General features: G+C 39.9%; 1 protein-coding gene across 1 annotated transcript in view; it reads left to right on the top strand.

The window, feature by feature from the left end:
* The window catches only part of PROX1 (prospero homeobox 1), a 49,130-nt gene extending 40,618 nt beyond the window's left edge, over positions 1 to 8,512 (top strand). Inside the window, exon 5 of the mRNA XM_058021438.1 lies at positions 2,752 to 8,512. Within this exon, the coding sequence (XP_057877421.1) occupies positions 2,752 to 2,937 (186 nt within the window). The 3' untranslated portion in view covers positions 2,938 to 8,512. The remainder of the gene's footprint in view (positions 1 to 2,751) is intronic.
* The last annotated feature ends 10,972 nt before the right edge of the window (positions 8,513 to 19,484 follow it).

Here is a 19,484-nt window from a genome sequence, read left to right as displayed (position 1 = left end):
GCATTTAAATATTTATTTTCAGGCTCTGGACTTCACTAGTATTCTCTTATCTAAAAAAAACCCCAAACAATAAAAATGACTGTAGATGCTCTTTCTAGAAAGGAAAAAGTGCTGGCTGACTTACCATCCTCTGGGATTAATCACAATGCAATTCACATTACAACATGCAAAATAATGTGTGTAATCCAGTCTGACATGAAAAATTGCTAATAACATCCCAAAAGGAAAGAGCTATGAATGGTTCTAATGCCTTAAGAGTAGGGGAGATCTTTAGGAACTCAGCATTACAAGGTGAAGCCTCCAGAGGAAGAAAAAGCTGAAAAGTTGGGTCTTCAAAACCCCCACAGGGCTTTGTTCATTGTTGGGTTTGTTCGCTGTTATGTTTGTGGGCTGCTCTCTGCAGCCTGTTGTACCAGGTTCAAAGAGGCAGATGTGGCTCAGGTACAATAAAGTTGGACCTTAAAAGATAGCTCCCAGTCTTAAAAAAAGCCTGTGTGCTGCTACAGTGGTGGAAGGCCTGGAAGCTACAGGTTCAGGGGTTTCACACTGCCTACTCCATGGAAAAGCAGCACCCTCTGCCTGGAAATCTTTCAAATGTGCAGGTAAAAATTGAATGGCAAAGGCCCAACTTAAAACCCTGGTTGTCACTTCTGTGCTTACAGTTTTCCTGGGTGTAACCATGAGGTAAGAAGCAGAGGTGGGACTTCCTACTTCTCGTGTAGGTGCTTGTAATTGCCTGTTTCTGATCTCCAGCAGCTTGGGAGGGAAGAAAGACATCTAGTGTTGATCCTCTGGAGTGGACACCAAAATCAAAAGGTTTTGCTCTCATGGACTTAAATCAGTGTCTACTCCATGAATTTGGTTATCTATTCCTTTTCCTGGTTTCTTATATCTTGTAGTCAGAAATTCCTTCCCGTTTATTAGTGCCCAGCAATAACAAGGGTGATGAGCAGTGAACTGCATTGAACTGCATGTGAACCATTGAACTGCATGAACAGAAAAGCATGTCAATTTTTTATAGCAATGAAAGAATGAGAAAAGCATGGTATTTTCTGTAGACATGTTACCAAATGCCTGAACAGCTGAGTGGTTATGGGGAGTTCTAAGCAATTTCTTTGAGCTGGAGTAAGTGAAACATAATAGTTAATTTCTTCTCTCTTAATTATTGCTGGAACAGACCATCTGTAATGATGTGTCTTTCTCTGCACCCTGTTGAATGAAAAATTTCCAGAGATGCTTTTGGGAGCAAAAAAACCCAAAAACATGTGAGGGCTGGATTGCACTCTCAGAGGTAGACAGAGGACTTCTCTGGGGCTTCTGGAAGCAGAGTTTGTCAGCTGGTGTCAGGGGGAGCTGATCTCATGCTTATTTGATGGCAGAACGTGGCTATCAAACCTCTGGTGTCTCCCAAACAATGACAGGTGAGTGAAGGCTCCAGAGCTCTGTTCTATCAGATTGATCACACACATTTCCAGACAAGTGCTTTGGAAGTGGCTTCTAAAGGGAAGAAGGGGAGAAAAGCCTGAAGTGGAGAATAAGGGGCTGGCCTTGATCTGGCAGTGTGACACGAATTCAGTAAATCAGTGAGAGCTGCCCAAGTGTCTGTTTGCCACGGGAATGGTTCAAGTGGCTCCTAGTGCAGGTCGGAGAACTCCTCTTGCCGGTGGGGACAAAGAATAGCAGTGAGGGAATACTTGCTATTATAAGCATGCTGGCTACTGGCCGGCCATGTATTAGCAGTTCTAGAGCTGTGAAGCCATATTTCCGTGATAAAAGTGGAAAATAATACCTTTATGGAGATTACCTCAACCTTGCAACTGCCCTACAGTTCATTAGAGCGATTGCTTTTGAATCATTTAAGGCAAAAGGTGCGAAGGTGGTGTTGGTGCCTGGGACAACTACTTAGAACGAATTAGTAAAGTGTGGAGGTATCTGAGTTTTTTTAACATTCACCCATTGTTCAGGGGCTTCTGAGAGTGGCGCGTTCCCTCTAGCTGGGTATTTGACTCACCCGTGAAGTGACAGTGACAGTGACATTTAGAAACAAATGAGTTTAAAGCACCCCAGCTCAGAAGCCACTTGGAGCACAATGCACCCGTTAAAGAGGTTAGGGTGGTATTTGTGTGATCCTGAAAAAGAAGGAAAAACCATAGTGTCTCCTGAGAAAGCAGTTTTACGGGGTTCTTGTGCATAGCAGCCACAGAAGCAAGCCACTAGCTGAAGGCTTTCCTGCTTGATTGGTTTTAAGCTGCAAACAACATTCAGAGATACCCCATTTCTTTGAGTGCTTTCAGCACTGGTTGTGACCAAAGTCAGGCACAAAGGTACAAAGGGCTTCCTGTGCATGCATAACTTTCATATTAGTTCTCACATGGAGAGGGGAACATGGCCATAAATGCACGGGTAAAATATCAAGCAGAGATTTTTTCCTTAAAGACAATTGTGCTTGTTTCCCCTCCTGCTAATTATATCCTATAAATCCCCTACTGTTCCAACTCAGACAGTAACATTTTGTTACCTACATTCTGTCAGTAGACTTTACAAAGATCTCTAACACATGTTATAAAAGTTATTGCTATAGTACTATATATAACAGCTTTGCATAAGAGAATAGAGGGCTGCCACATTTAGAAAATGCAGGTGCTATGTAAGCCCCTTTCTGAAAGAAAGAACTTAGCTCAGTTTCCTTTGAAGAACCAGAGACTTGAAATTGAAAACTGTATTAATGCCATTGTCTCCTTGTATCAGCAGGTTCCAGAGAGATTCCTGGAAGTGGCTCAGATCACGTTACGGGAGTTTTTCAATGCCATTATCGCAGGCAAAGATGTTGATCCTTCCTGGAAGAAGGCCATATACAAGGTCATCTGTAAGCTGGACAGTGAGGTCCCTGAGATTTTCAAATCCCCAAACTGCCTACAAGAGCTTCTTCATGAGTAGAGAGTTCAGCAGCTATTTATGAATGTATGAAAGTAGCAGTCCCCTTCTGATGCCCAAGTCATGTGTGTCTCTATTTTAATTTCATATATATGTGTATGGCATACATATATATATGTATATGAAATTAGACTGATCCCTCCTGGATATAAGTTTTCGTTCAGTTCCAAGGGGATGGTTATTTTACTTCAGCCTTTGGTTTACTTTTGCCCGAGACCCTTAACATTTGAAGAATCAATGGGGTTAATTTTCAGGGAGAAGAGTTTGGAAGCGTGTAAAAGCCTGTCTTAGCAAGTTAGGGCATTATGTTTAAAAACGCTTTGTCAGATTTATTGCTTGCTGCAAAGTGGCATTTTGTCTTGGTGAGACTAATGTCATGGCACAATACTACAGACAATGAAGTTTATATTATGTTTATACTGCTTAAGGTCTGAACTCTGTGGAGCCATTTCATAAGCTTTGAGCTTTTTTATTTGTATTTATATACTTTTTAATCAATAACTAGATTTTGTTTCATACTTCAGAAAAATACATCTGTTTTAGGTACTCACTCCAAGAAGTGACACCCAAAAAAGCAAACCCTATGCTTCATGTGTTCCTTACAGAAATGACAGATACCCTGCACCAGTCTCCAACATGCCAGGTTCTTGTTTCTCTAAATTGCAGCAAGGGATGTTTGCACAAATCAAATACTGTTCTTGCAGGGTTAGGCCAGTAATTCATGCACAATGTTGTATCAACCACACTAATTTTGGAATATGGTCAGCTTACTAAAGCGGAAGCATTTCACTCTCCATAGAGTAAAAATGAAATCTTCAGCATCGTATATTGCCATGTCTCAGTCTTACTTTAAGTGGCATTGGTCCCTAAATTTATTATTTTCTTAGTCCATTCTGCCCCCCAAGATTCCCTTTCCAGCATACAAAGTTTCCTGTCCACATTTGACATCTGCCCTGAAAAGCACTTTTTGAATCATCTTAGTGGAAGAGACTTCACCTCACAGGGATGAGGCAAAGGAAAAAAAAAAAAAAAAAAAGGCTTGTTTGTAGCTATAAAATATAATTAGTGTTTTCCTAATCAGAAGAATAAAAATGTCATTTTCATAAAATTCTAATGTAGCATTATACAAAAATTACAGTGTCCTCCTGGCTATGCAGGGTTCACATAGCCAAGTTCAATTTTTAAAATTACAGTAAGTGCAGCTTTAAAAAAAATAAACAAAGAAAAAATCTATTTGATCAAAGTGGCTGCACTTGTCTTCTGAAGCTGTAGCTAGTGGTGACCAAAACCTGAGCTACAGTGTAAAGTCTCTGATGGATCTGGGTTTGCCTGAATGCTACACCACGAAATGACAGAAAGAAAGAAAGAAAGCTAGCTTCTAGTTCTCATGCTTTCTTCAGTGGCTCTCCTTTTCTCATGTTTTCAGAAAGAAATCGTCTCCAGAAGTTTGGGGGAAGGTTGAATATGCTATGGCACACTGTGTTTGTCATTTTCTTTGTCGTCTTTTGTACGGATGCAGTAAGAATTTATTGTTATCATCAATAGTATTTTCCCCTACATAATTCAATCTAAATCTAGAGGAAGTTCCTAATTAGTCCTGAATTATATTTATGCCATTGAGGATATTGGTATTTTCTTTATTTTAAAATTACATTTTGACTTTGGAGAGTGAAAGTTTACCCATGTGACTAAAGAGCTGACCTGATCATTGCAATTTCACTTCATTTACAAATACTGCTGATAGACAGAAATGTATGAAAGCAATTATTGTTAGCAGAAAGCCTTAAAAACCTGCTGACTTCAAATTAAACAGCACAATCCTCCGATTCCCTGTCATTCTTTTCAAGCACTGGCAGTATCTGTGGAGTATAGGCAATGCAGACAATAGCATGGGATGAAGTGCCAACATTTTCACTATGCATTAAAAGCAAAACAAATCTTGATCTTAGCCTCCCTGAGAGTACCTAATACTGTACGTATCCTTACAGTAGACAGTGGTTTTTTTTCTTTCTTTTATTTTCTTACATTTTATTTCATTTTATTTTGATTTCTTTATTTCATTTTTCCTTTTTGTTTTTCTGTGTGTGTGCATGATTTGGTAAACATTACACTTCATAAAGATGTAACTCCAATGAATTCTGAGTAAGAAAGGATGAAAATTGTGTTCATGCACTTTTTTGATTTATGGGAAGAAGTGGCATAAAATGCTCAAGTTTTAATACACTAAGTTCATCATTGGCATACCATCAGATGCAAAATATTACTTTGCATTGTCACCTTGGACATAAGAAAGCAAAGCCATACTTTATTCATACTATGTGGACATACTACTAGCTACCATCTCAACCTGTGATTTTACCGTTGCTTTATATTATTATTATTATTATTATTATATTCTATTATTATTATTATTGATATTAATATTATTATTATTTGGCTGCAATGGGATTCACATAATCTAAATAAGTGAAATTGTGTACTCAACACTTGATGTTGTTGCATTTATTTATTTATTTATGGGTAGTATAATCTCAATAGTAAATGAGGCATAGGAATTAGGAATAGAAATTACATCTTAAAGGCAAAATAAAAACCTCCTTGGTCTGAAAAAGGAATAAATGATAATTTCATCACTTCAGTTATGTGATTTTTCTGTGTTTTATAGCCATATTGCCTTTGTGCCTCCCAATTCACCTAAAATTACAAATACGTGGCATAGCTTGTACTAAATTCTAAGTAGAATCCAATCCAGTTTCTTTTAAATTATCTTAATATTATTTCACTAAAAATGGCTAAAAGGCAGGAGGCTACTTTTATTGTAATGAAAGGTTTACATAGGAAAAGAATTTCAAAATCCATGTAGAAACCCCATCTTGCCATTCATTTACTGCTAATTCAGATTTATTTCTGCATATAAACTTGAGGTTATAGTCTGTGCCTAGACCTTAAATGCACCAGCGGAAGGATAAAAAAAATCCTTCAAAATACCAGTTTTTCCCCCACAAGTACAATTGTTCTTGTGCCTTCTGTGGCTTACAATTTTCATCTTTTAAACTTTATTTTTCAATTACTACAGCTGCAATAAACACTGACTTTTTTTTTTTCCCGGCTGTTTGACATAATGTTGATAGCTATGCATATTTTGTGTCTTTTTAAAAATTAAAAAAATAAAAAAAAACAAAGCAGGAGAATACGTTTTTGAAGAAGAGAATTTTTAGAACAGTTTGATAACGCAAATTATTTTTTCTCAATTGTTTGAGCAGCATTCGAGTTTTGAAAATTCTTGTAGAAGCCAATTTTTTGTAACTGTGGTGCAAATCTTGTGTTTTCTTAGCCTGATGAAAAGTAGTATAGAAGCAATATTTCATACGTGACATATGTGCATATACAGATACGTATGTGGTCACACACAGGACAACATGTGTGGGCATATGTATGTATATTTACACAGAAACACACACACACACACAAAAGAGGCGTATGAAGTGAAAAGCTTACCTTTTTCCTATCTAGATTAAGAACCTATTTTAGACATTTGTTATGTTTTGTGAAAAGAATGTTCTATTTGAAACTACAAAACATTTAATTCTTACTGTATCTCTGGTTGTTTAATGGGAACGTTTCACATTTAATGGTAAACACGTGGAAGATGTTAGAATGTAGTAATTATTTAAGGAAGTGTTCACCCATGTATTCCTGAGGTTTGCTTTGTGCCTCTGAGTATTATTTAATTAAAGTGTTTTAAGTTTGCAGAATCTTTGTTACTGTACCAGGTATGTGGGTGAACATTGAAAATCGAGGGGAACTTTTATAAAGCAATGTAAATATTCAACCTTACGGCTGTTCTTGCATAAAGACATAAGATTTTAACTACATTCTGAAAACATCTGTTGAATTTATAAGAAACACTACAGTAACTGTGTAGATAGTTGAAAGCATTCTTGAAAATCCAGCTCTCTACTTTTAAAAGTTAAGTCTCTTTCATCAGATGTCAAGGGAATGGGTAATACAGTTTCTGTAAAATTGCAGAATTTTTTTCTATGTATATGAAGTCAGTTAATAGAAAAATGTTTTTTTTTCCACAGGTTAATATTAATTAAGAAATAAAGGTGAAGATTTTGTGGCTTTAAAAATAGGATTTTCACCAGCAGCATTGAAAGATTATACATATATATATATACAGAAAGATATATATATATATATTAAAAATGGAAAGTGGTTTACAAAACCCCCAAAATGAGCACTGTACATGAGAAGTGAAAGCAAAAAGTATATTTGCCATGTGTATTATATAGCAATCATTGGTGTTAATAGTGCAAATGTTTCCTTCTGGTACCAACTCTGTGTTTGAAAATTCCAATACGCATTGTTTTCAAAAAGCTCCCCTTAAGGAATGTAACTGGTTTATATGAGTAAGCAGTTACTGTATTGCACTTAAATGTTCTGTTGAAGGAAATGCAATTTTGTTTTCTGTAGAACTGTTGGTTGTAAACCATCTATAAACTGAAGCTAAAAATGCTCATATTTAGAGCTGGGATGAAAACTGGTATTTAACCTTTGTATCTTCTTAGGAATATCCTTTTTAGTGTATGAAAGGTGGTGGCACTATGACTTTATTCAGTCTTTTCATCTGAGCCACAGTCACCTCTCTCCCAAAGCAGCCACCTTCCAAATGCACAAATACTGGGATATGTAGAAACAAATCTAGAAGAAACAGTGAGCTTACATTTTTCTCTAAAATCCATACCTTCTGCATTAATTGTTCCACTCGAGTGAGATAGCAGAAAAACACAATAACCATCTCATTACCATATAGCCTGTAAGAGTCAGAAACTAAAAAAGGAGGGGGAAAAAGCCTCTTTAGGTTGGTTTTAATGCTGCCCAGAAGAGTCAAAGGTTAAGGTTTAAACTGATATTGTCCCAGCCATTACTCATATGTATATAGTTACAAAAGTGACAAAACACTGCCTTTATATTATTTAGCAATATGTTGTAAATAGCATTATTAAGCTCTTTTTTTTGTAATAAAGACCCTTTAATTTGAAGATAGTACAATAACTGAACTGATAAAGTCAATTTTTGATTTTTTTTTTATTTTATTTTTTAGCTAGAGGCAATTTCAACTGTGGATTTTTTTGTTGTCGTCTATTGTTCTGAAGACTTTGCATAATTTATTGGTTTAATTTATCCTAATTTATTTGATGAAGGTGTACAATTTTGTATTACCAAGGATGTACTGTAATATTAATTGATGACAAGATAAAACAATAAGACTCCCCTGTCTGTTTGGAAAAAAAAGGTGCAGTAGACAATTGATTGAAAAAAAAAAAAGTTACAATTCTAGCTTGGCAGCTACTAAATTTAAGATAAACACAGGAAAAATGTTTGGGGGAGGGGGGGGGTGGATTTTATTTTGTGTGTTTAAAGCTTTTGTATACTCTCCAGACTTTTACCTTTTTGCTTTGTACCACTTAAAGGATACAGTAGTTCAATTGCCTTGTGTGCCTTCCATCTTCTCTAAACTGAATGTATGTGCAGTATATATGCAAGCTTGTGCAAAATAAAATATAAATTACAAGCTCATTGCCATTGTTCACATTTATTTCCAAAAGTTTATGTTGCCCCATGTCAAGAGGTGAACTCCTGAACACTGTGTGTGCCTAACACTGTACTCCTCTGAAGGTTTTCTTCTCCCCTTAGTTCAAATTATTTATTAATGAAACTACCAGCCCTCTTGCAAAATGGATATAATGATTTATAGCCTCGGTGTCCTACCTCCAGCGCAGCGCCAGTTAAGATAATGAATGTTATTTTGCAATAGTCTATCTGCCAAGGAATAACTCCCTGCTAGAGACCTGTTTTGTCTGAGGCATAGACAGCCCTTTAAATTAAATGCAGCCAATGTGAGCTAGTTTGTTTATGCTGTTTAATCATTTCCTGGGTGTACCTGCCATGCTGGTGTCCTGCAACAGGGGGTTCCTCAAGCTGGGTGATGCAGGGATGGTGCTTGCTGAGCTGGGTGAATGCAGTGAGGTGGATGTTGAGTTGTGGTGGTTCACCCTTCATTCACATTTGTTACTCTTACCAGTCTGGCCTTGATAATGGTACTGACCAGACATCATCCTCTGTTCTCCTTGTTGCAACCCATCACTCATGGATCTCTTCTGTTTCAAGCTGAGTATTTACCAGCATTATATAAAACCACTCTGTTCCTACACAATTCCTCAAAATGTATTTTTTCATGTTTTTTCTTTTCCTCTTTGCTGTGTCTGCTGTTTCATATGTATCTTAAAATTCTGGGGTTGAGTGTACCTTTGATTTACGTGATTGTTTGTGTTTCAGATGTGAAAGTTCTCTTTTTGGCTTAGAATTGGTGCAGATGGCAGTAAGACTGTAGCTTATTTAGATTGCAAAATCCTGCAAGACTCTTCTGATTTTTGAAGGAGAAGCGTGTTAAAAATATATTTTGATCTGAGGTCATTTATTTTCAGTATCTTCCCTGATTCAGCCTCAGGACACCAGAGCTGAGCTGGAACCTGAATCCAGCTTCAGCTTCATTGTAACAACAAATAAATACTTCATATCTGCAACAGCAGTTAAAACTCCTGTATTTTTATACATCAGGGGTTGCATTTGTTGAGCCTCATCAACATGAGGTGTAAAGGAGGTCTGTGGAAGGTCATGAAGTTACATCTACATAACTAATAACCATTTAAATGTGAGCTCTCCTCTGGTTTTACTGCAAACACATTGCCTCTCCTAATTACATCTATCCACATTACCAAACCAACATGCTAAAATAATTTTTTTCTTAGTCATCAAGCCCTAACTAGATGAGAGGGAGATCATCCTCAGGTACCCAGTTATGGACCAAAGGATCTGAGCTCTCTGGGTAATTTCCAGCTCACTCTGTGCCTCTATCAGTTTTTCTCTCAAACATACTGGTCTGTGAAATGCAGGACACTATTTGCCATTTTACCCTGCAGTGGAAAGCACACAGATCTCTAAATAAGAAATCCTAGTTATTGGCATCTCAGACTACTGCAGGAGTTCAGAGCTAGACTGGAACTTGGCAAGTAGTCCCTGTCATTGCAGAGGGCCAAATCAACTTTCCCAGGCTTCAAGCACCCTGAAATGATCCAAGTTCTGCAGATCTGGCCATCTGTGCTTGGAAATCCTCAGTTCCCCTAATACCTGGAATTTTTACAATAAGAAAGATACTATGTTCTAGCTTAAAAATGACAAGGAAGACATGAATTATCCCTGAGCAAGGCAAAAAATTGAACAATTTTATGTCACTGAGACCATCACAAGCAACTGGGGTCTTTTATACATCCCATTACTGAGCAGTTGGATGTGGAAGACTGCATTTTGTCATTTGAGAGCCTGAAAGGGTTAATTGCTCTCATTTTCTTGGTCTGTACCCTTATTTATGCCCAGTCTAGGTTGTGCCAACACAATTTCTATGGAGATGATCCCTTCTGATCCAGTCTTCCCTCTTTGTTAGGAGGGAGAGTGGCAGCATACAACTGACTGCGTTTGGGAAATAATGGCAAATACATCCCTCACTCTTTGCAGTGGCTTCCAGTGCTCCCCCAAACTCATCTTAGTGACTTTTAAAACATGGCATTGTGTTTGTTTTAAGAACACACTACGCAAAATTAAATCCTTGCTAAATTCTGTTGTTGAATGGGGCTGGAGGGCTCCCAGGGTGAAGGGAGAGCTGCTAGATAAGAAGGGCTGGGGGGTAGGAGGGTTCTTTCCCTGCCTGGTCCAAGTGTTTGACCCTCTGGGTGCATTGCAGGGCCTGCCTGTGCTCCCAGCTTCCCAGTGGGCAGGGGCATTTGGAGAAGCTGCCTGTAAAAGCGTGAAAGATTGGTGGGTGCAGAAAATCCATCAATTGCTACAATGGCCATTTTTGTGTACGGTTTATTAGGACCACAACCATACCTGCACCTCAAAGAGACGAAAGAGGTATCTTTAATTTAAATATTGAAATGTTTTAGACACCCAAATGAATGCTTGCTGGCTTAGGTTAGCCTGACTCTTTCCAGAGCTGCAGAGCAGAGTGAGACACTGACTCCCCTTCAGAGAAAGGACCCCCCACCTCACTGCCCAGAGTCTGGGAGGCTGTGATTGCATTTTTCTGAATAAATCCTGGGCGAGTGAATAGTGGTACTTTCCCATTTATTTGGGAATCAGTGTGAAAAAACAAACAAACAAACAAACAAGCTATTTGCTTCACAACAAAACACATGAAAATGAACTGCTGTTCGTACGCAAATGCAGCTAATTGCATGCACGGTTTAATTTTATTCTTTAAAATTAGGCTTAAGGTTGACTCTCTGTCTAGGCAAAGGAAAATAAAAACCGAGAAAGATGGCACAGATAGCTAAAGAAATATTACTGGCTCCAATGTAAATATGTTTGTGGTTTGCAAGAGACCTGCCAGTCAAGCAGCTGTGGGAGGTAACAGGGGAGAACGCATGAGAGGAAAAAGTCTTGTGGCAACAGTGGCCAGTTTCATTATGGCCACTGCCAGACTGTGAAACAACTCTGGGGGCTTGAAATCCTATTGCCTATTAAAACTGGGCATGACAGCTCTTTTTTATGCTTCACCAACCAGAGATGGAACAGTGTCCTAGGGGAAATAAGGAAAAATATTTATTACAAGTGTTTAACACCTTTTAGTACAAAACAACCCTAATATGCAGCACTCAAGGATAATTCATGCCAGCACATGTAAAACCAAGGGAAATCGTTTATCAGCTCAATAATTTGGTCAGAGCTTTTAAAGGAAGAGATGATGCTCCAGTCAAAACCATAAGGCCAGATTTCTCTGAAGTGGAGGCACTTTAGATTTTTTTTTTTTTTTATATTATTTTTACAATTTCTCAGTAATCCACACAAGGCTCTGACAACACACCCACCCCAGGGACTGCATGCCTGCCTGACTCAGGCTGAAGTCTGGCCATTCACACTGAGGGTTTACCTGCCCCTCATGCATGGCAGTGCTTGCTGGCATATTTAAGAAAGCCACAGGACAGTCAGGGTTGGATCTTGAACAACACATGAGGCAGAGGTTTAAACTGCCTCAAAGGCTTATCTGAAAACCAGAGCTTGTCTCACACTGCAAACACTCTGGAAGCATAAGGACACTCGGGTCAAGGGGTGTATTTTGAATCTTTCCTGATAAAATATGTGTGTTTGAAAGTGGTATAATATAAAATGAGCTTCACTGCTTTCTTGCACAAACATATGCATGGTGACTTCCCAGCTTTGGGAGAAACCTAGAACTCAGGTCGGGGGAGCTCCACCACTCGCTGAGCGCCGCAGGGAAAAATCTCGAGCACTTTCAAAAGGCTGTGCCCAAATCTATTCCCATTCCATGTCCCCATTTTATAGGGAGTGGAATGGAGACGCAGGATGGTGGCACCATGTCCCCAGGACCCCCACCTGCCCACTGCAGAGCTGGGAGCACTCCTGCTCCCCAGCCCTGCTGCCAGCCCCGTTACTCATTAACGCCCGGTTACTGATTAACAGCCCGCACACGGGGGTCCTCCCAAAGCCCCCGGGTTACATTGCACAACCCACAGGCTGCTGCCCTGCCAGCTTTATCTCCGAGCTGAAATCTTGCCTCCTGGCATCCTTTTGCATCTTTGTGAGTGGCCAATATGTTAAAACACTGTTTACCCGGCCATTTGCTTTCCCGGAACGTGGGGAGAACCGCGGAGGAATTGGAGAAGCCCATCCATGGCAAGGCTGTGCCCCTTCCCATGAGTTAAGTTTCTCCCTCCCATCAGGAAGGAGTTGCTTACATGGTGTTTCTGCCCTTCCAGAAATTTCCAGAGTGCTCAGCAGCCTTTAACCGGGGCCACGGCCGGCTGCTGGTGGCGGCACAGGGTGGCAGGGAACGAAAAGGTCAAGGTGTGCTGTGGTGAGGCAAGGGGAACACCCAGCTCTGCCAGAGAATGACCCTGTGCAAAGGCCACAGAAGCTGCTCCCTGCTCGGGGCAGAGGGGCCCAAAGCCAGTGGCCAAAAGGCACCCAGGGAGTGCTGGGGGACAGCAGTGGCAGGAGGGGTCCAGACCCCCCACCACAGCGGTGGGGTGAGGCTGGTGCCCAGTGGCAGGCACCCCTGCCCTTCACACAGCTCCCTGCCTGTATTTCCAGGTTTCAGTTCCCTTCTCACATCTCCTTGGAGGAGAGAAGTGAACGGGGGTGACGGTGGCTTTGACAAGGTGAATGTGGCAGCAGCCCCAGCAAGCAGGCACGTATGTTGTCCCCAGCAAAAGACAGCAGCCCAGGGATTCTGGATGTGGTGTTACATCACTTCCAAAATACAGGATTTGTCCCAAAACATGGTGCTCTTTTTACGTAGATAATATCAGTAATATATAATAACTATTATTGTTATTATTAACCTTAAGGAACTTTGTTATTCCATAAATATAAATAAAGTGTAGTTATCCTTAATCTGATTTCAAATGACCTGAAAAGAGGATCAAAAAAAGTGCAAGAGAGCTGTACTACAAGGGAGAAAATGGCGAGTGGGGGAAGGGGGGTGAGGGTGTCGACTGTAAAAGAAAGAAAATTATCCCAATTCTAGCACTGCTGGAAAAACGTGAAAGTTATTGCCGCACAAAGAACCTCTTGAACTGCTCTGCCTTCCAAAATTTCTACTGCACTCTCTGCAGTTACTTGTGTATGGCAGAAGCAGCATCTTTGTATTATATGAACAGTCTGCTTCATAATCAAATACCATCTGTCGCTACATCTGAACTTGTTTTCAACATCTGTGCGTTCTGGTCTTAACAAAGCTTTAAAAACTAATTCAAAAACTTTCACAGATCACTGACTAAATATGTACATTTACCATCTTTCATATTGGTTTAAAATATTTCTTCTATAGCTGCATCCCCTTGGCTGGGAATAGTTAAGATGTATACACTGAGTTGCTTTATTAAGCTTATTTTCTAATGGCCTTGGGTAGCCAAGTGCAAAAGAGGGACACTTGCTCAGGCACCGAGAGGACCCATCATATTCTTTCTTGGTGCCAATACAGTCCCTTTCTGCCAATGAGAAACCTGAAAGTTGATCAGCTACCATACCCCAATTACTCAAAATGACACTACAGATAAAACTGCAACCAAGGGGAGAATCAACTGTATGGCTTATATGCTGCTAAAGTGTGTCTGAACAAATGGTGAAGTAAAATCATGAGAGCCCTCAGGAGGATAAGTACGTTGTTACTTTGCACATGCTTCAGAAATGTGAAGTACATCTTTACAGAACTTTTGGCCAACCCCCTGGCAGATGTTGACCAGTTTTGCTTATGTATACATCAGTTGCAGAACACTAAAACAGAGATTGGAAATTTTAATTTAGTCAAGGCAGTTGGGCTAAAATGATGGCTTTTGTTGAAACCATTAAATAGAGCTGCCTAATGAAGTACAGTACAGCACTGGCAAACCGAGCCCTGATGAGATGCAGCAGCTTCCAAACTGCAGCCCTGCAAAAGGGAAGAAGGAAGCTTGCAAGTCTTTAACTAAAGTGGAATGGCGACAGCCCTTGTAAAGCTGCATTTGATTTTGTGTTTGAGGGCAGATGCACTTGTACATTATCGCCCTGACATTTTAACCATTAGTTGGAAATGTGCCGTTGCAGTTCCTGCCATATATTTCTCAATCCTATTTGTTAGAAAGTGAGCTAATAGACAGTGTGATGAAGTGATCATAAATTCACTTTCAAAGGGCATTTGGGTTCAGAGCCTAAAGATTGAATATGGCAAATTCTTAGGCATGGGGAAGAAGGTGGGGGCCAGGAGGGTCATTCTCACTGATGGGTTCAGTGATTGATTCCACTACAGAACTATATTTGCCCTTTACTTGGCTGTTTAACACAGAATAGCTATAATAGGTTCCCGATCCATTATTCCTCTTCTTCCTAGGGTCACTATGAAGTGAAAGAAAATAGAACCTTGGCTGCAATAAAATAAACTTTAGCATTATCAGGTGTTTGGAAATTGGAAGGTGTCTGATTGCTTTATATAGGATAGACACAAACACACACACACACACACACAAAGGCTTATAATATAATCCTCCATGCTGCCTCTGACAAATGGTTATTACCACTCAGTATTGGTTTTTTTGCTCATGCAATAATATGGTGCCATGCAAGTCCACGCAGCCTTGAAATTCTTATTATTATACACAGCCTTCCAAAAATCACATGCAGAATGCTGCTCTTTTAATGGTGATTAACAGCATTTTTTTAAAAGATAGGTGGCTTAGAACAAAATTTGCTTAAAGAGAGAGAAAAAAATTATCTGAAAGGCAAGATAAAAATGAGTGTTTTAGCACAAAGCAGCCCCAAAATATTTTCAATAATTAGAAGAGACTTATGTTCCATTTCACTGTTTTATGTGTTATATAGTATAGAGCAAGTGCCACTGTAGTTAAGTGTTTGTCAGCATTTCCCTTGTAAATCCTGGTTTTCCAGAGGGTTGCTATAACTTGCCAATTTCAAATCGCACTGGGCTAACACTCACTATCCACATTGTCAGCCCAGATGCAAATTTCTGTTGTTGTTATTACCAAAAATGAAATCAAGTGAAGCTGCTGGTTTTTAGTTCATGGCAAAAGATGATGGTTGGAAAGTGGGGGATGGTGGTGGCTTGTGTGCTTTTTTTTTCCCCTGTTGCTCCTAGTTGGGATTTTATTGCTGCAATGGTCTGACTCAAATGGGTTTGCTTTGAAAGGGAAGTGAAAGGATAATTTTTTGTGCACCCCAAAAAATAAGTGACACATAGAAGACTCAGGCAGAGAAGAGGGCAGTGTTCTGATCTGGCACAACTTACTCCCAGACAGGCACTTGGTATCCAGGGGTACACATGCTGACCCCATTCCAGGCTTGGGTTCTGCATCATATTAAAATGCTAATAAATGTCCATTAGGCAGCTGAATCCTGCAAGAAAACACAAAATTAGTTGACTCAGCTGGAGCAACTCCTATGGATCACAGGATCAAACCCATGTCTCCTCCTCCCAGATTTTGGGGCCAATTTTGGGATTCTTACAGGATCTTGTTAACAGAACCATGAAGAAGGGGCCAATCCTTCTTCAACATTCCCCAAAACCTGCATGATCCTACAATGGGCACAGGAGAGCACAGGCCTTTGGGGCTGCAGTCCCAAATGTTCTCTGCTTGGAAATGGAACAGACGGGTGTCTCCTCCACTGTTAAGTAATTAAAATTAATTTTCCAACTTAAAAAAAATCCTGAAGCATTGTTGTGCTCTTATTGATGAGTCTTTTACTATTTACCTCATGATTAGCTTTTTTAATGCTGGAGAAGGCTGTACTGAGATGTTCTTGACTCCTTTCCTCTGTGGGTGTAGCCCTCCAACCCTGTGAGGCATAAACATGTGAATCCAGACTAAAATCAGATTCACAACCAGTACAGGAATATATTATAAGTGGAGAAACAGGCTTTAGGTCAAAAGTTTACATTGAGGAGGATTGCACTTGTAGATGCTTACAAATCTAGATGTTTTCTGCAAGTAAAGAAATGGGGAGTCCCTGCGTGAGCAGTTGTTACCATCTCTAGGGAGGCTAAAAAACTGGTAATGGCACACTCCAGCTGCCTGGAGAGAGGCAATTTAGAGAATATGTTCATAAAACTTGGAAGACACCCACAAATCCTGCAGTGCTTTCAAATCAGCCGATGTGACTTGCAGAGCTGGCAGCTGGGGAGTTTATCTTGCTGGGTGGGTTGGGGTGTGGCTGGTGGTATTTTTGGTGCTTGCACTGAGACCAAGGTCAGCAAAAGAGACTATGACATTAGGAGTGTTACATCAGCTTACATCAGGTGAGGTTTCAGTCTGTGCCCAGACTGAAGCAAGTTATCTTTATCAGCCATTGCTCAGGTACCTCCTCCAAGACCTGCACTTATCAGAGCTACCCCACACGCCACTTCAGCACAGAGAACAAGGGCTGTCTTAGTCACAAACTGTTTCGCTCACCTGGAAAAATTCTTAGGTAGATTCCACTTGAAAACAAAGGGCAATTTCCTGCCCATTTAGTGTTAAGTCAGAATGCCCCTTTTATTCTATATCCAAGCTCCAAATTTCCATATATTAATGCATTCCACCACAAAATTCAAGCTTCAGGATCAGAGGACCCCAGCTAAATGTCAAGATATTTCCACACAAAAGAAACACTGGATTTGTCCTCTATGTAAGGCACACAGCAGATAAAACCAATAATACCTTATCTCCTCCCATGACTTCCTGGCCAGGAGCAGCAGCAATATATATTAAGATATCAATTGACTGTTTATAGGATTAAGTAAGGAATAGCTGAAATCAGTCCTTGCTTTTATTTGAGTTTAATTCATCCAGTCAGAGATCTCTGGTAACCACCTATAATAAAGTAATAATAGCAATAATAATAGAGCTTTGCACTTTTACAGCATCTTCCACTGAAAGTTATCTTTGTGCTTCATAAACATTACTCTTGCATCCATTCCTTCAATTCTTCCACTTTCTCCTCATCCTTATCTGTAGAATCTGCAGTAATGTGATAGCACAGGTGGCCTCACGAATAAACTAAGGTGAGCTGTTACTTCAATGAAATATAGAAAGAGCAAGGTAAAGTTATGTGAAAAATATGAGAGAAATTCAGTAGGCTAGAGACAGTATATATTCATTTTGCTAACATATTATGTGCTCAGCTAAGGATAAAAGAAAATCCATACATTTTGCTAGGTTCACTGATATTCTTGCATTAAAGGAACATAAATCAACATGCACCATTCAGTATGTCGGGTTTCTGAGACATAAAATGGAGAGGAAGAAAAATATCAGTGAAGAAAGTTTGGAAAGACACGGGTTTTATTTCTTAAGAACAGATAATATTTTCTAAAATCTCAGTCTTATGAAGCTATATTTCACACCTGAGTAAGTCACAGCATTGAAACGTGGCAGGAGATGTAGGCATGGGGCTGCAATTTGAAACTCCCCAGAACAGCAGGGCTCCCTTCATCTAGGGTTATAGGGCAACTAGCTCACTAAGCACAGCTATGAGACAAGTAAGAAATACTAACAAATACAGGTATTGTATTCAGTGTCTTGAACTGACTTCAGAACAAGGAAAGAAGATGCTATTTTCTCCAGGAAATTCATCCTTGGAATCTTAGCCTGTACCCAGCGGAAAACTTCCTAGAGTGAAATTCTCTCCAAGTGGATAGCAGCACAAAGCCCATATAGCACTAAACTTGTGGTAATGGCTTCTTCTATTTCAGTGCTTTAATGTAAAGTGAAAGGTAAACAAAATTTAAAAGACGAGGACAACACTTGAGAATGCATAAAATTCATGCAAGCAGGCAGATTTGGGAGAAAAATAAATGCACAGTAAAGAGGAGTTTTGTAAATGGAAAGGGCTTCTGAGCAGGAAAATCCCAATGTTTCACCAGTATCAGAGCTCGTTCTCCTCTTGCACTGCGTTGTTCTCTCCACAAAGAAGCTGCTCCCTCTATAACTCAGTGGCCATTTCTATTGCTGGGCAGATCCAGGTTTTAACTGAGCATGGGGAAATACTGGGAGAGGCATGGATAGCAGAGGGAAAGGGAACAGGCAGTGGGCTCTGGACAGACTCCAATGGAGGACCAGGACAAATAAGAGAACTGTGCTCTGTACCTCAGCTTCTCTATCCATAAAATACCAGCAGTAGGAAGTATCTTCCTGTCCTAAGTGTATTGAGATGGGCTCTGTGTATAAATATCAAAACTACTTCCAGCTATTGCGCCCTCAGTAATTTCATTCTGCCCTCCCCCTTTTCTCAGTATGACAGCGACGGTAGCACTAGCCCAGTAATTGGATATTTTCGTGCCTCAAATTCACTGGTATTTAATTTTTTTATCATTCTCAGAACCTATCACATATTTGTTTTGATTTATTCAATATTGATCCTTTCTCTGACTTTCGAGCAGCTATCACCTTCCCCGCCCGTTCCCAGGGAATGTGCCAAGCCAGCAGTTTGTGATTTTGTCATAATACATGTGTTTCATTTGCCGAGTGGCTGTCACAAGCAGCTCACAAATGTTACATCCCCTCTTTTTATTCACACGTTCTGTATATTCAGTGTTCCCAGAGATGGGCTTTTCTTGTGTGGAGAAGCAAGGCTTTTTGTATCAGTTTGCAGGATACAAATCTAAACCTGTTTTAGCAGAGAAAGAGGAGCTTTATTTTTGCTGGATTTGAATAAATGCTCTTATCTGGCTTTCCACAATGCACTATGCACACGAGAGCAGAAAAAGCACAGCTGACTGAGGCAAACCCTGGGCCACATTTTCTGAAGTGTCGAGGTGGCTTCAGCAGGTTTCACTTTGTTAGCAGTCACTTGCATTTTGCTTGCTCATGGTACACAGGCATGTCCCCATTTCAGGAAATCAGTGTAAAATATTCCAAACTGCTTTCCCTAAATCTCTTCTCTGTTAGTTCTGTGTCTCACTGCTGAGAGTCTCCTACAGCATGGCCATGAAAAGAAGG

The sequence above is a fragment of the Melospiza georgiana genome, chromosome 3, assembly GCF_028018845.1.
Source record: "Melospiza georgiana isolate bMelGeo1 chromosome 3, bMelGeo1.pri, whole genome shotgun sequence".
Taxonomy (NCBI): Eukaryota; Metazoa; Chordata; class Aves; order Passeriformes; family Passerellidae; genus Melospiza; species Melospiza georgiana.
The sequence above is the reverse complement of the archived record's forward strand: the minus strand, read 5'-3'. Positions and strand labels throughout refer to the sequence as shown.